Source organism: Anneissia japonica, unplaced genomic scaffold (genome assembly GCF_011630105.1).
Source record: "Anneissia japonica isolate Jap-2015-1 unplaced genomic scaffold, ASM1163010v1 scaffold288060_len1141017_cov207, whole genome shotgun sequence".
NCBI lineage: Eukaryota > Metazoa > Echinodermata > Crinoidea > Comatulida > Comatulidae > Anneissia > Anneissia japonica.
The window spans coordinates 489,418-503,365 of record NW_022712486.1 but is presented as its reverse complement, the minus strand read 5'-3'; the positions used below and the strand labels follow the sequence as shown (position 1 = coordinate 503,365).

At 34.4% G+C, this 13,948-nt stretch overlaps 3 protein-coding genes across 3 annotated transcripts in view; 2 read left to right on the top strand and 1 right to left on the bottom strand.

Moving 5' to 3' along the window:
- Nucleotides 1-6: 6 nt before the first annotated feature.
- LOC117107851 (FERM, ARHGEF and pleckstrin domain-containing protein 2-like) lies at nt 7-4,969 on the top strand. The gene is made up of 5 exons (XM_033249650.1): nt 7-89; nt 362-484; nt 2,171-2,328; nt 2,796-2,861; nt 3,116-4,969. Exons 2-4 carry the CDS (start codon nt 401-403, stop codon nt 2,854-2,856), a joined length of 303 nt encoding a protein of 100 aa, XP_033105541.1. The 5' UTR covers nt 7-89; nt 362-400; the 3' UTR covers nt 2,857-2,861; nt 3,116-4,969.
- A 5,989-nt stretch (nt 4,970-10,958) lies between these two features.
- The window catches only part of LOC117107887 (adiponectin-like), a 17,553-nt gene continuing 14,563 nt past the window's right edge, over nt 10,959-13,948 (top strand). Inside the window, exon 1 of the mRNA XM_033249721.1 lies at nt 10,959-12,827. The gene's annotated coding sequence lies outside the window, so the exon portion shown is untranslated. The remainder of the gene's footprint in view (nt 12,828-13,948) is intronic.
- The window catches only part of LOC117107886 (short-chain collagen C4-like), a 3,879-nt gene continuing 2,914 nt past the window's right edge, over nt 12,984-13,948 (bottom strand). Inside the window, exon 4 of the mRNA XM_033249720.1 lies at nt 12,984-13,727. Within this exon, the coding sequence (XP_033105611.1) occupies nt 13,231-13,727 (497 nt within the window). The 3' untranslated portion in view covers nt 12,984-13,230. The remainder of the gene's footprint in view (nt 13,728-13,948) is intronic.

Sequence of the window (13,948 nt, the reverse complement as noted above, 5' to 3'; positions counted from 1 at the left end):
GTAACAAATCAGGAAGGGTTTGTCGCAAGTGTTATGTAAGGTTGAAAGGCCTTACTGAGGAAAATGACATAACAACAGAAGAGAAAAAAGTAAGCCATTTGTTAAATGTTTGTTTAATATTTAATTGCTCATTTTTATCAATATTTATAAATGCTTATGCAACAATTTTTAAAAAGTCCATCATATGAAAACCTTTTTAAATGGAAAATATGAAGTGAAGAATTCAGTAAATCATTTATCATTACATGTTTGGTTGGTAGATAATCAGAAATCAGCCTTTATTCTTGATTTTTTTAGATGGACTATCATAAATTATTGAACCTACTTTTATAAAATTTTGTTCAAACTCTTTTTTGTTTAGTTGTCTTTGACAGAGGATGATTGTATATTTGGATCAATAATGTTTATACAACATAAAAATACATGGACAAAACTGTGGGCCGTTGTCACTGCTACAGACTTACACCTGCTCCGTGCACCTAAGGTACGATTACTTGATTTATAGTAACCAGTTTTATTACTTCTTTCTTATATCTTATATCCTCCTTCTGTATGTTAAGTATATTGTGCTGTGTTTCGGTCTGTCGTCTTTTAGCAGATTATGCAAAAATTAATTAATAGATTATTGTAAAATTTAGTGGAGTGGTACATAGTTATTGGTTTAAGAGTTAATATGTTTTTGTGTGAAAAAAAATAAGGGTGTGGTTGGTGCACTCAGTCAACACTAAATTTCCTGCACCAAAAATCTTGTCAGGTGTATACTGCAATTATATTAATTTTTGATTGACTCGCATTAGTTTAACCTCCTGGCTGTCATGTTACACATAACCGTATATGGGTCTGTATGCATTCGATAACAGCCTGAATGTATCGTAGGACCGTCTCAAGACAGTCACCAGAGACAATCACTATTTAGAATAGTAATAGCAATGTTTTATCTTCTTCGTTTATAAGAGAAAGTAAACTTGGCAATTAACAAGGTTCAAAATGGCGCTTCATAAACTAAGTGTCATTTTTTTATTGTTGTAAAACTGCTATATTATAAAACAAATTAAATTAAAATCACCCCTGACCCTAATAATTCTATTTGACTGATTTTGCGCCTATCATCATCATGGTTATGCATTTATAATGTTTCTCTTTCGTTTCAATCCTGAAAAATGAATTAATAAGTCGCCGAATTGTCTGAATCTTGAGCTAAATATATCTGCCCATCTTGTATGTTAACCTCAATTAAGGGTTTGGCTTATTGCAATATTTCCTTGGGCTAGGGTAATGTCCTTATTCGCTCTCTCCAGTCCTTTATCCTTGCAACTTTTCAACACCTTTTGTAATGAAGTGAAAGTTAACTGCATGCTAGAAAAATTGCCCCATGGGACAAAGTTTACTAAACAATAGAGTCAAAGTATGAATGAATATGTGATACGAATGACTAAAATGTATTTTGATTAGACTTCTTAATGGAATTTGCCAAATACAAGGCTAATGCAGACCCATATACGGTTATGTTTAACATTGACTACATATTAGCAAAGATCTTATAATAACAAGATAGTGTTCTGCGCAATTTCTGTGACAAAAAATAATAAAAAATTAAAGAAAACAAAACATGTCTTGGCTTTGATTAGAATAGCGATAATATATTGTCCTCAGAAACATGAATATAAACACATCTTCATATGTAGAGGGGGCTATAACCATAATGGTTCTGTCTACTGAAATTCCAAGAGGGAAAATATCAATGAACTATGATATGCAAACAATTACAAGTAAACCTTAAGAATTATGTACTCTTTTGCGTATAAAAGTGATAGTAGATTAACATTTATATATCTTCCTATATTTATATTTTATTCGTAGTCCATTCTATAAGTGGCAGATTACACACTGTTAGGTGAGATTTTAAATAAAATATAAAAATGAAAATATAAACTCTAATTATAATTAGTCTCAAAATATCTCATCACAGGAAATACACTGCATATGAGATGCATCTATTACTATCAATATTAATGATATTTTGATTATGAGTTGATGATGACTGCAGTAATACACATTTGGAAATATTAAACATTTTAACCTTCAAAATCGTAATTTACATAACTGGTATAATGTACAGGAAGTAAGTGTGTAGCTTTGATGTTGAAGATGTAAATTTTCCTCTTTACAGGATGTCCGACCTGTTGTATCAATTCCTCTTTCATTTTACAACGTTGCTGATGTTGAAGATGGAGAAGCAGTGGAACGACCCTTTTCCTTCAAATTAGTTGAGAAATCTGGGAAAGGTCTTCACTATTTGTCGACAGAATGTAAAGAAATTAAAAAGAAGTGAGTATCAGTTTATTTAAGTTTTTACAGAACACTGCAAATCACAGTAGTGTAAAATGAATGTAGATACGTGACTGGTAAATTTATGCACTGCAGTGGTGCCAGAAATTTGCCGACAAGGGGTCCAACATGTCCGACGAAGGGGGAAGAACCAAGGGGCCGATTAGAGCCTCGGTCGACAGCCAGGAATAAAAAATCCGTGGTATAGGGTTCACGGGAGAGTTTTTATGGCTTAATGGTCCAAAATGTGTTTTAGACCACAATATTAGGGATTGACAATCAAAATAACATTATTTAGATATGCAAATAGTTCTTTTTTTATTATTTTGGTCAGACAACCTAGTCGTGCATCTGACGACAGGGGGGTCCAGGCCTGTCCAATGGAGGGAAAATGCCCCTCCCTTCCCCCCCCCCCACTGGTGCCACCACTGTTTGTGCATTTTTATTTAGTTTCTTCTTTATTACAGATGGATGCTTTATTTACAAGAAGGTGTTGTGGATGACAGCGGCCGGGCTAGTACTTTATAACCCAGATGAAGTTGAGAATGCAATGATGACTCGTCTTCGGAATCCAGATAATTTAGAGCAATACCAAGCTGCTATAAATGTAACCTCCATAAGAAGTCTGGAATTTGATGTAACCAGATTAGAAAAATATTTATCTTCATAATACTATCACTACTAGATATGAGTGAAGTGCTTCCCATGCTATGAACATGTGGTTAACCATATATGGGCATTATGATACCATGGATGACAGCGGCCGGGCTAGTACTTTATAACCCAGATGAAGTTGAGAATGCAATGATGATAGACTCTACTCCTAGTCTTCAGAATCCAGATAATTTAGAGCAATACCAAGCTGCTATAAATGTAACCTCCATAAGAAGTCTGGAATTTGATGTAACCAGATTAGAAAAATATTTATCTTCATAATACTATCACTACTAGATATGAGTGAAGTGCTTCCCATGCTATGAACATGTGGTTAACCATATATGGGCATTATGATACCATATCATGCCCATATATGGACAGATCACATGTGTTTGTTGCATAAAGCTTTAGTCTGGACAAAGCTAAAGATTTTATAATGTGTTTGATTTATATATTGCATCATTTTGTCATAGTTTTATAACAAATAAATAAATGTATGTGGTGATCAGAGCTATAAGCAATTAAAAGTTTTCCAGGTCAATATGAAGGACTTCCTACAAATGCAACAAATAATTAACTCTTTATGAAGACCAAACATTCTAAAGTACTATCAATGGTATCAACATGACTATAAGTCAAATTTTTATTTTACATTACTGGATAAATGGTGCTATTTTATCCATGACCAATAATCAATCATAATATATTATTTGTGGTGATATAAACACCTTTATAATATAACATTCAATATTTGTTGCTGGCTTTAGGAATTAGAGCGAGAAAGTAAATTCATCACCAATTAACATAATAATGTCCCTACGTTGTTTGCATATACCCTTAAATTGGCAGGTATCAATTTGAGAATGTTTATAAAAGTTTGTAAATCGCTGCAAATTTTAAGTTGATAATTTATTTGGTTGTTAAAGTGAAGAATTCAATGTTTTAATTGAATTTTTAAGGTTTTACCTCACTGTTGGTATAACTTTAATTACCAGAGATTGTTAATTGTTTAAAAGCCAATATGAGTTATTATAAAACTAATGGAGTGCTCGTTCGTTCATTCGTATGAATCACAGGAGCTACACAGTTGGGTTTTTTTTAAATGTAGCTTCTTTCTTAGTCCTAGCAGGGATACCGACGAGCAGGTTAACAGCATGACACTCCTGTTTATACTCCTGGGTGAAGAGAGGCAAACCTAAGTAAAGTGTCTTGCCCGTGAACACAATGCCGCTGCGACGAGCGTCGGTCTCGAAGTCCCAATCTCACGATCAGAAGTCCAGCACCATACACACTGTGCCACAGGCTCCCACAATAGAGTGCTGAACTAGGCAGTGCACTAAGATGTAGTCTATGTTCGCCACCTCAATTACTTTATATCGCTTTAGCATTTTTGATTAAATTATGGCTGTGCATTAGAAAGGCAAATACGTACTCTGATAAAACTTTGTTTCTTGCTCTATCGTTAGCTTTTAAGTATTATAAATATCCTACCTAATAAAAGAAAAACAGACAGTATCAATGTTTCCTTTTTAAAATTAATTTTATTTCAGTTTATATAAATTTTTAAAAGTTGCATTTATACAGCATCAATCGCAATGCATGATTGAGGATATTTTTTAATAACTGAAAATATGTTAATATTCTGAGAGGGTGAATATGATAATAAGGATGATGATGATGATAATGAATATGCATGTTTTATTTAAGTTTATGACACTAAGTAACAAAATAGTCTTGGTTGTCAGAATACAACTCTTTGTTTTATCATCTAAACAGATAAATATGAATTAATTTCTATTAACTATTCAGTATTTTTAAAAGGTAAGTGATATTGTACCATATTTGTGTCAGGACCCAGACTTCTTTTTTTATTACAGTAAATGGCGCCCTGTATAAAGTTAATTATTAGTTATTTTATTTTTTATTTTTTAAAATTTTTTTTAACATTTTTTTTATTTATTTGTTTTTTTCATTTTAATTTCTTTGTTTTTCTATTTATATTTCCTTTGTTACTTGTGTTATGTATTGAGGGTCCCTAATGATCAGCTCCGGCTGGATGGACCACCTTCGTAAAATATTGTTGAAATAAATAAATAAATAAATTATGATTTAAATTGAAATAATACTAAGTCACAGATTGGCATTTGAACATTTCATGAAATTGCTTTTTTTTTTCAAACAGTCATGTTGCATTTATTGAAAATGAATATATGTGTTAAAGGTCCAGCTGGCCATTAGATCATAAAATCTATAACTTTTGTTAAGCATTGTTACGGAGTTCATATATTACTGTCTTTCTGGATTTAAACAAAATGTAATTAAATGCTTTGTTAGTGTAACTAATAGTAAATTATATAAACATGATTTGTTTTGCTGTTTTTATTACATTTCAATCTCTATCTTGTGATTTAAACTTTTCTCCAAGTTTTAACAACTATATAATTAACTGTAAGCTGGACTATGGTAATTTGCTTTTGTGAGATTGAATTACTAGAATGTTTGAAACCCAAGAATTTGATTTCTTAGTGTGTAAATACTCTGAATGTAAAACTGATTGTATTTTCTTAAACCTTGTACTGAGTTTTTAAGTTGATTTTGTACAGTGTGTATTGTGTAAATAAGGTCTTATAATCTAAAATTGATTGATATTTGAATTTGCTATGTATGCAGAGAAATATTTTTACATATAATTATGCATTAGATATAAGAATAATGATTTATTAATTGAAATACTTAATGTACCGTTAAAATGAACATTTAATTATTATCTGTCTTATAGTTACTTTAGAAAATGTATTAGCAAGACTAGTAAATTAAAATTTATTGTTAGAATTTGCTTAAAGTGTTGATGAATATTTTAAGAGGATGCAAATGGCAGATTACTTCATTTGCAATATTAATAATTGTATAGTTTTATACCCATAAGTATTTCAGATGAATTCTAACCTCTATTGATTTAAAGTTAAAGTGCATGTACATAAAAAATACAATACTTTTATGTTTAAATGTTCATTGCCCTGGAAATATGGTGGATCAAATAATTGGACGTTTTCGGATGATACAAGAATTAGGTGGAAAACCATAAGAACTATACTTTTTGCTAAACATAACGATCTAGAACAGTTTATTCCAGAGGGCGCTGTTTATATTTCACTTACAGTTATTGCAAAAATACGGAAAATGTATTATAGATATCTATCTCATGTACAAACAATATTTGGTGCAACTTGTAATAAAATTTAAATCAATTATAATGAATAGTAATTGAAACTGTTTGCTGTACTTCTGAAAAGCTTGCACTTCCCCCAGATACCTACACTGGAATTTTGATGAACAAAAATATGCTCAAGTTTTGTTTTTTTTTTTGTTTATTATAAATTAGGCATGAATGCAAAAACACAAACATGAAGTACAAAAAAAGGCAGGTTAGCGGCATGGCCAGAGAAAATAATGGGCTAAAGCCCGACACCAGGGTGAATTCTCTCTAAACCGCTAACCTGTAAAAGAACAGTGAAAAACAGGTATTAATAAAGATTTTTTCTTACATTTAAAAAAAAAACAGTACATAAAATTCATCTATAAACATATTGAATAGATATAGAAAAGATAAGCTACAGACTACAATAAGGCAGAAGATATTCATCATTCTACCTCATTACAATGCGCGACTTACTCCTTTGAAGTTTTTCGCTAAAAAGTACAGTAGTTAAAAATCACCTCATAATGTTACCTTATTTTGGCAGTTAATGCCCACCTCACTGACCACACTCCTAGACTACTCCACTGCTGCTACTGTACTTTCAAAACATAGCTACGTCTACTAAAATCCGAAAGGTCCACTGATTAATCTCAGATAAGATAATACATAATCGAAGTATCGAAATGTACGCCGTCGTGTCGGGATTCAATATTTCGACATTAATTATGTCATCATCAGGAATCCTAGGCCTACTAAATCATACATGCCAAGTTTGAGTTTGGCTGTGGATGGAGATTTGCACAGGAACGAAACAATTTAGGCGTGGGTCGAGGGCCCGCCTAGGGCCCCGGAAATTTTTAGGCCGATGCTCTCTGGTGCACTCTGAGCAGATCTCTAGTGCTCAAATTAAATCTTTAAAATGGGGTAATATATACTAACATTTTTTGAAAATAAAATTCTATAGCTTTATTTCAGTGTTAAAACTCTTAACTTTATTTATTTTTTTTCAACAAAATTTTCAAAATACTCAAATACACGTTTTACATTTGACAAACAATTCTTTTGGTAAAACAAGTTAAACAGAAAGGAGATCTGTGTAAAAGAGAGGCTGAAGCATCATTTGCTCTCTTTTGATGAATGTAACTGGTTGTATGCCCAAGTTGCACCCTTAGCTTTCTTCAAAATTTCTGTTGGTGTTTCATAGGCATGGACAGGTAAGTGTTGTGCCAGCTTGATGGTTAGGATACTTGAGAGTGTACCCTTTGGGTCTAGATTGGAGCGGAATGATGTTTTGTTTTTCCTGACCATAGAGAATATTCTCTCTTCCTCTGCATTTGAATGTGGTATTACAAGGACCAGCTTAGCAACATTCACTAGACGAGGAAACCTACTTGTTCCTTCAACAGTTTTCATGTTTGAAATACTATGCCATAGCCTATCTATTCTATACCTGTCTCTTATACACATCTAGATGTGTATAAGAGACAGATCTAGAACAGTTTATTCCAGAGGGCGCTGTTTATATTTCACTTACAGTTATTGCAAAAATACGGAAAATGTATTATAGATATCTATCTCATGTACAAACAATATTTGGTGCAACTTGTAATAAAATTTAAATCAATTATAATGAATAGTAATTGAAACTGTTTGCTGTACTTCTGAAAAGCTTGCACTTCCCCCAGATACCTACACTGGAATTTTGATGAACAAAAATATGCTCAAGTTTTGTTTTTTTTTTTTGTTTATTATAAATTAGGCATGAATGCAAAAACACAAACATGAAGTACAAAAAAAGGCAGGTTAGCGGCATGGCCAGAGAAAATAATGGGCTAAAGCCCGACACCAGGGTGAATTCTCTCTAAACCGCTAACCTGTAAAAGAACAGTGAAAAACAGGTATTATTAAAGATTTTTTCTTACATTTAAAAAAAAAACTACATAAAATTCATCTATAAAACATATTGAATAGATATAGAAAAGATAAGCTACAGACTACAATAAGGCAGAAGATATTATTATTATTATTATTATTATTATTATTATTATTCATCATTCTACCTCATTACAATGCGCGACTTACTCCTTTGAAGTTTTTCGCTAAAAAGTAGTTAAAAATCACCTCATAATGTTACCTTATTTTGGCAGTTAATGCCCACCTCACTGACCACACTCCTAGACTACTCCACTGCTGTTAAACCATGGAGTTATTAATAAGATCCATGGTTAAACTACTGTACTTCAAAACATAGCTACGTCTACTCATGGACTTATTAATAGGTCCATGGTCTACTAAAATCCGAAAGGTCCACTGATTAATCTCAGATAAGATAATACATAATCCAAGTATCGAAATGCACGCCGTCGTGTCGGGATTCAATATTTCGACATTAATTATGTCATCATCAGGTATCCTAGGCCTACTAAATAGGCCTATTATTGGCCCGGAAATTCCTGTTGGAAATGGCAACTCTTTTGTATTTGCCGATTTTATTGATTTCATTGTGTTACAACCAATTACGAATTGATAGTTCGTCGGTGTACAATCCTGCCTTGAGTGGTAGGATTAAAATAGATGTGATAATTGGCAACCGTTTAGTAAAAGACATCCAGGAGATTGAACAATGTCGAAGGGAAGCAGGGAAGCAGTCCTGGGTGGATCCAGGATTTTTTTAGACGAGGGGGCATCAGTTTCTCAGAATAGTGCAAGTAAGGAGTGCCAGCGTGGAAATGCGGCGATAGGAGGGGGGGGGGGGGGGGTTGGGGCGGGATGGACCCTCTCGAAAAAAAAAGCTATGCTTAATACGTATTCAGTTTATGCTGTGTTACGAAATACTGTAACTTTTTGTATGTGTATTCCATTTTGTATTTTTTGTTTAAAAATTAAAAAAAGGTAGTTCCCCCTCCTCGAATCTTCCTTTTAGTAGCCAATGTATACAGCCTATAATTATGTTTTTGTCGATTTTGAGTAACTTGAAGTACGCTACAATAGCATCATTTTGGGTACGGCTGGAGGACTAACGCGCCCCCATCACTCTGCCTTGCATACAGTCTTGGTCCAAAGGAAATCAGATACCAAATATAAAATCTGGATATTATAAAATGCAGATATAAACTGCAGACTAGACAAAACATAATCCACTTGGGCCTATATGCGGCGACACGTGGCCTGCCCCGGGCATTAGCGGTACCTCGAGTATTCGTATACAGAGTTAATCTCAGCAAATAGTTAATGAAAAGTAAGTTATTGTTGCGGTGCTTATTCGTTTATTCTAGGAGGCTTGTCAATACCACAAAAAAAAGCTGCAGTTATAGACCTACAAGATTCTGGTCATTTGTCTAGTCACCGGCGTTGGTCACCTACACTTAGTCGCTTTACCCAAGTTAAATGATTCCGTTTCAGGTGGATTTAGAAACTCGCCTTGAGTCGCTTTGAATCAGGTGTAGGACTCACATTTGCAGGTGAGTTATTCTGTTTTTTAATGTTGTGGGCCTACTATCGTAGGCCTATATTCAGAGAACGACAGTTAAGCCAGGCGTCTAGGCCTATAAACGCACAGGGCAAGAGAGTACATGCCTTAATGTGCATTTTTACTAACGACTACTCTTACAGATGTTTATAATAATATACATTTATATAAATTATCATAATGCCTTTATGCAATAAATGTACCTGCAAAACTTTCAGAAAATCTATGCAACCAGCCACTTATTACATAGGGGTGCCCCCGCGAAATTGAAGTTGTTCTAGACGCCCGAAAATACGGTAACATTTGAGGCGTTCTGGGCTATCATTTTTTTCTTTTTCTTTCTTATCTTCTTTTTCTTTTTTTTTTCCTCCTAAAAAAGGAGGTTGCTATTTTTTTTTTCTCATAGCTCGAAACTTTACCACTTATAGGCCTACTTCAGGGGTAAAAATCTCCCGGAAATCGTGGGAATCTCCCGAAATTCGTGTTTGTATGTTTTTACTACTTTATTATCAATTGTCTCATGGAGAACCGTGCCAATGGGTGTCGGGTGTCACCATGCGCAGAAAAATAAAATAAAATAAATATGTTAAGAAAGCTCATTTTAACCAGATCTCCTGGAATCGATTTCGTCCAACTCGGGACCCCTGATACTTGGACTTTTCGAAGAGGGGTATAATCTTCCTAAACCTATATAGATTTATACATCGTATTTTAATGAGTGTGAGCAATTTAATTACAGCTCTGGTTGTGTCGCTTCTTTTAGTGTCTAGTGTCTGATGTTGATGATGAAGTGCAATTCATCATCAACATGTTTCATCCGTATTTATTCAAAATACAGGCTCCGGGGAATTTATTGTTGAGAAGGGTTTTGAGAAGGAGAAAACCTCGGGGCGTTTATTCGAGGGAGGCGTTTATTTCAAATGAGTCTCAGATGGGAATTTATTCGAGGAGGAGTTTATTGAAAGCAGGGCGTTAATTCGGATAATAGCGCTAGGCCTACGGTAAATAAATTTCAAAATGTTTGACAAATTTGTAACTTAATCCAATCCAATTTAGTCATTTATAACGCGCCTTTCTTTACAGATACGAAGAAACCGCACGGACTCGACAGTTGGTCAATTATGTTAGTCTACTTTGAAAAAGGAAGTAAATATCTTCACTAAGTTCACTGCTTACAATTTGCACTGTCGTTGAAACTCTTACAGTTATTGTAATAGGAGTCTTATAATAATACAGTTTCCCGATTATGGAAATGAGTTAAAGTGAAAGTCACAAAAGTGATTACATCACTATTAGGCTATGAGAATTTTTATTTGTACATTCCTGCTTCAATTTGGTTCACGAAACGGTGGTAGCATAATGTCAACAATACAGGTACTTTCGGTGATGTGCATCGAATAGCACATACTGCACTCAAACAATACAGGTAATGCTCATTCATAACACATAGGCCTATACGTGATAAAAGACAAATCTCCTATTTGTAATTCACTGTTTATTTAAACTCTCAACTCACAGGTAGTGGGCTAAGCTGGTTCAGGTGCGTTATGTTTAAAGGCGCAGACTATCAAAATGAGAAATAAAACAATGGACGTTAAGTAGTCTTTTGTACCACATCACACCTGTCAAAATCTCGGGATCCATGTGAAAATATTTCGAAAATGAGAGTATAATGTTGCAGCATAAAGTGCTAGTTTATCTAGCCATCTAGATTCAAGATTAAAGAATTAATTTGTTGCAGTAGACAACATAGAGTAATATAAAGACAAATAAATACAATAATTACTACATAGATATTTACAAAATATACAGCGATAGAATTTCCCAATAGTTAAAGGGTTTCAATATTAATAATAACACTTGATATTATTAGGTAGTTAAACATTCACGTTCAACTCAAAGAATGTTAAATAAATGCCCTTTCTTAATTAATTAATTCCACATACTCAGTTGTTAAGCTATTGTATGAGTTGAACCTAATCTAACTTTATACACTCTCTTTACCTAAACTATATAAACATCTCAATAAAGTAATGTGGCGAAACGTCCTTCGGAAGCAATATTTTAAGCCGTTGGTTCTGTGCATCAATGCGGTTTCTCTCTAATCATAGCCCAACATTTTAATTTGGTCCTAAATATTAGCGATTGGCAATCAAAATAGCGTTATTTGGATATAGGAAAATTATTATTTGTTTAAATTTTTGATCCGACGACCTAGTCGTTTCTCGCACGACAGGGTATGGTTCAGGATTGTCCGACGAGGGGAAAATGCCGACCCTGTTCTCCACCCCCCTCCCCCCACCCCGCAGGCGCCACCACTGCAAACAAGAAACATTATATTTTAGCGCTGGAAAGGTCTCAGCACAAATTATACATTGTATTCGGTGGTCACTTTGGATTCTCAGTTCATATCTATTTACCATTTTACGCCAGTAGGCTGGTGTTCCACCATTTACACAATTCACAAATTAAACTAAATTATCACTCACTGTTACCACCGCAACTGTAATCCTTTCATAAGTGTGAGTGTGCCGCGGAGCACAGTAAACTAATTTAGCAGAACGATTCTGATGTTTATACAGACGTTCAAATGTTTTCTTTTATTACATCCCTAAAAAGTGAATTGCATTAATTCAAGTTTCGTTAACACCAGAGAACGGACAGCATGAGTACCACCGGTACATTAAATCATGAAAGAATTAGATTAAATCAATGTATTTGCAGATTTTTACACGAAACTGAATTAATGGGAACTGAGTAGTGGTCCTCGTCAGACACAACACCAAGGTTGCAGGCAGAAGGCAATCATCAACTTTTCTTTCGACTTATTTGATTCAAAGCTATTGTTGGTTATCTTGACACGTCAGAAGGCATGCGTCACGTGGTCATTGCGTGGTTTTGCGTAGGCGTTATGCACAATTCGTCAGAGCTATTGCGCATTTCACCTACGGAAAGCATCGTGAGGGCAATACATCCATCTCGTGGTTCTAAACATCAGTGACGGATCGGTTTAACATGCAATATTTGTATTTGTTCTGTTTCAATTCTATAGTCTATATACACAGAAAGTTCGGTGAATACAGAGCTCACCTCTGTGCAAATCAGTTAGCCATTTTTAATGTGCTTTGTTACCTGACTTGCCATGGGTTGTGCGATGAGGAGTTTTGGCTCCAGGTATGGTTGTGTTTTATTTATTACTCTGTCAGTCGATATTATTTATGCCTATCTAGGCCAATATTCTTTAGTTTAGTTTAAGTTTCGTAATGTTTGGTGGCGCTGTTAACGTTAATAGATATTAAAAACGGTTTATAAAATTGAGATATTTCTTTGTTTAGATTTGTATTTCAAAACTTTATTCAGAAATAACAATATATATACAGACGGTTATCAAAATAAATGTTAATATGAAACGTATTTCTATTCTAAAATCTTGTAAGGGTAGGGTTTTTTTTTTAATCAATTGATATGTGTGCCGCAATGTAGATAATGAGTTTCAGACGATCGTGGATGGGATCCACTGATAAAAGAACATGTAGGAAATTTAAAAAAAAAAGTTCGATGTTAAAATTCCTAAACTTTATCGCGTGCAAACTGCGCAAGCTAACTCCAAGTTGTCTTTGTACGGCAGGCAAGGTAAGCCGCCGCCTGAGGTCGAACACCTGCTTTCAACGAGATACAACATGCTAACCTGACTTGTTGGAACCACTGCTTTCGTACCAGGTATCGCAGTGGGGTTACTATCGACACAAACATATTCACCCCGCTTGTGATCGAACTTAGAAGACATCAGATATCCATCGTATTCCTTCTTCCATCCGCTTGGGCACTCTGTATCAGCCGGCATCATAAGGGTGACGCTTCGTGGGGCTTGGCAAATGGCACAGGGAACATCGTGTGTGTGAAGATCATTCAACGGCTTGAATAGACGATCCCCCAGTCTGTATTCGGTACCATAGATTGTTCCCCTCTCACCTTGACGCCCCTCTACCGTAAAATTGTACGTTGGATTGTCTGGAAGACAAAGAAAATTGGAGCCACTTCCAGCGTTACCATACGGTGCCCCAGCCATCACACCTGCAGAAACGAAACAATGGTAACAATCAGACACTGTGTCATATTAAAGATATAATGCATCTTTAAATTTAAAAAAAAAAAAATTTGTTGCTAAATTTATCATAACAATAGTTCGTATTAGAAGTTATGTAGTATAACTTTATTAGGAAAATTAATCTAAAAATCGAGTTGCCATCCCCTCCGTTGTCAGTAAAAGGTAGTTGAGCCATGTAGTACCTTGC

Bases quoted from the DNA above. Each gene is read 5' to 3' on its own strand.
- LOC117107851 (XM_033249650.1), top strand. From the start codon at position 401: ATGTTTATACAACATAAAAATACATGGACAAAACTGTGGGCCGTTGTC. The intron at 485-2,170 runs GTACGATTACTT...TCCTCTTTACAG, and splicing joins ACCTGCTCCGTGCACCTAAG to GATGTCCGACCTGTTGTATC. The intron at 2,329-2,795 runs GTGAGTATCAGT...TCTTTATTACAG, and splicing joins TGTAAAGAAATTAAAAAGAA to ATGGATGCTTTATTTACAAG.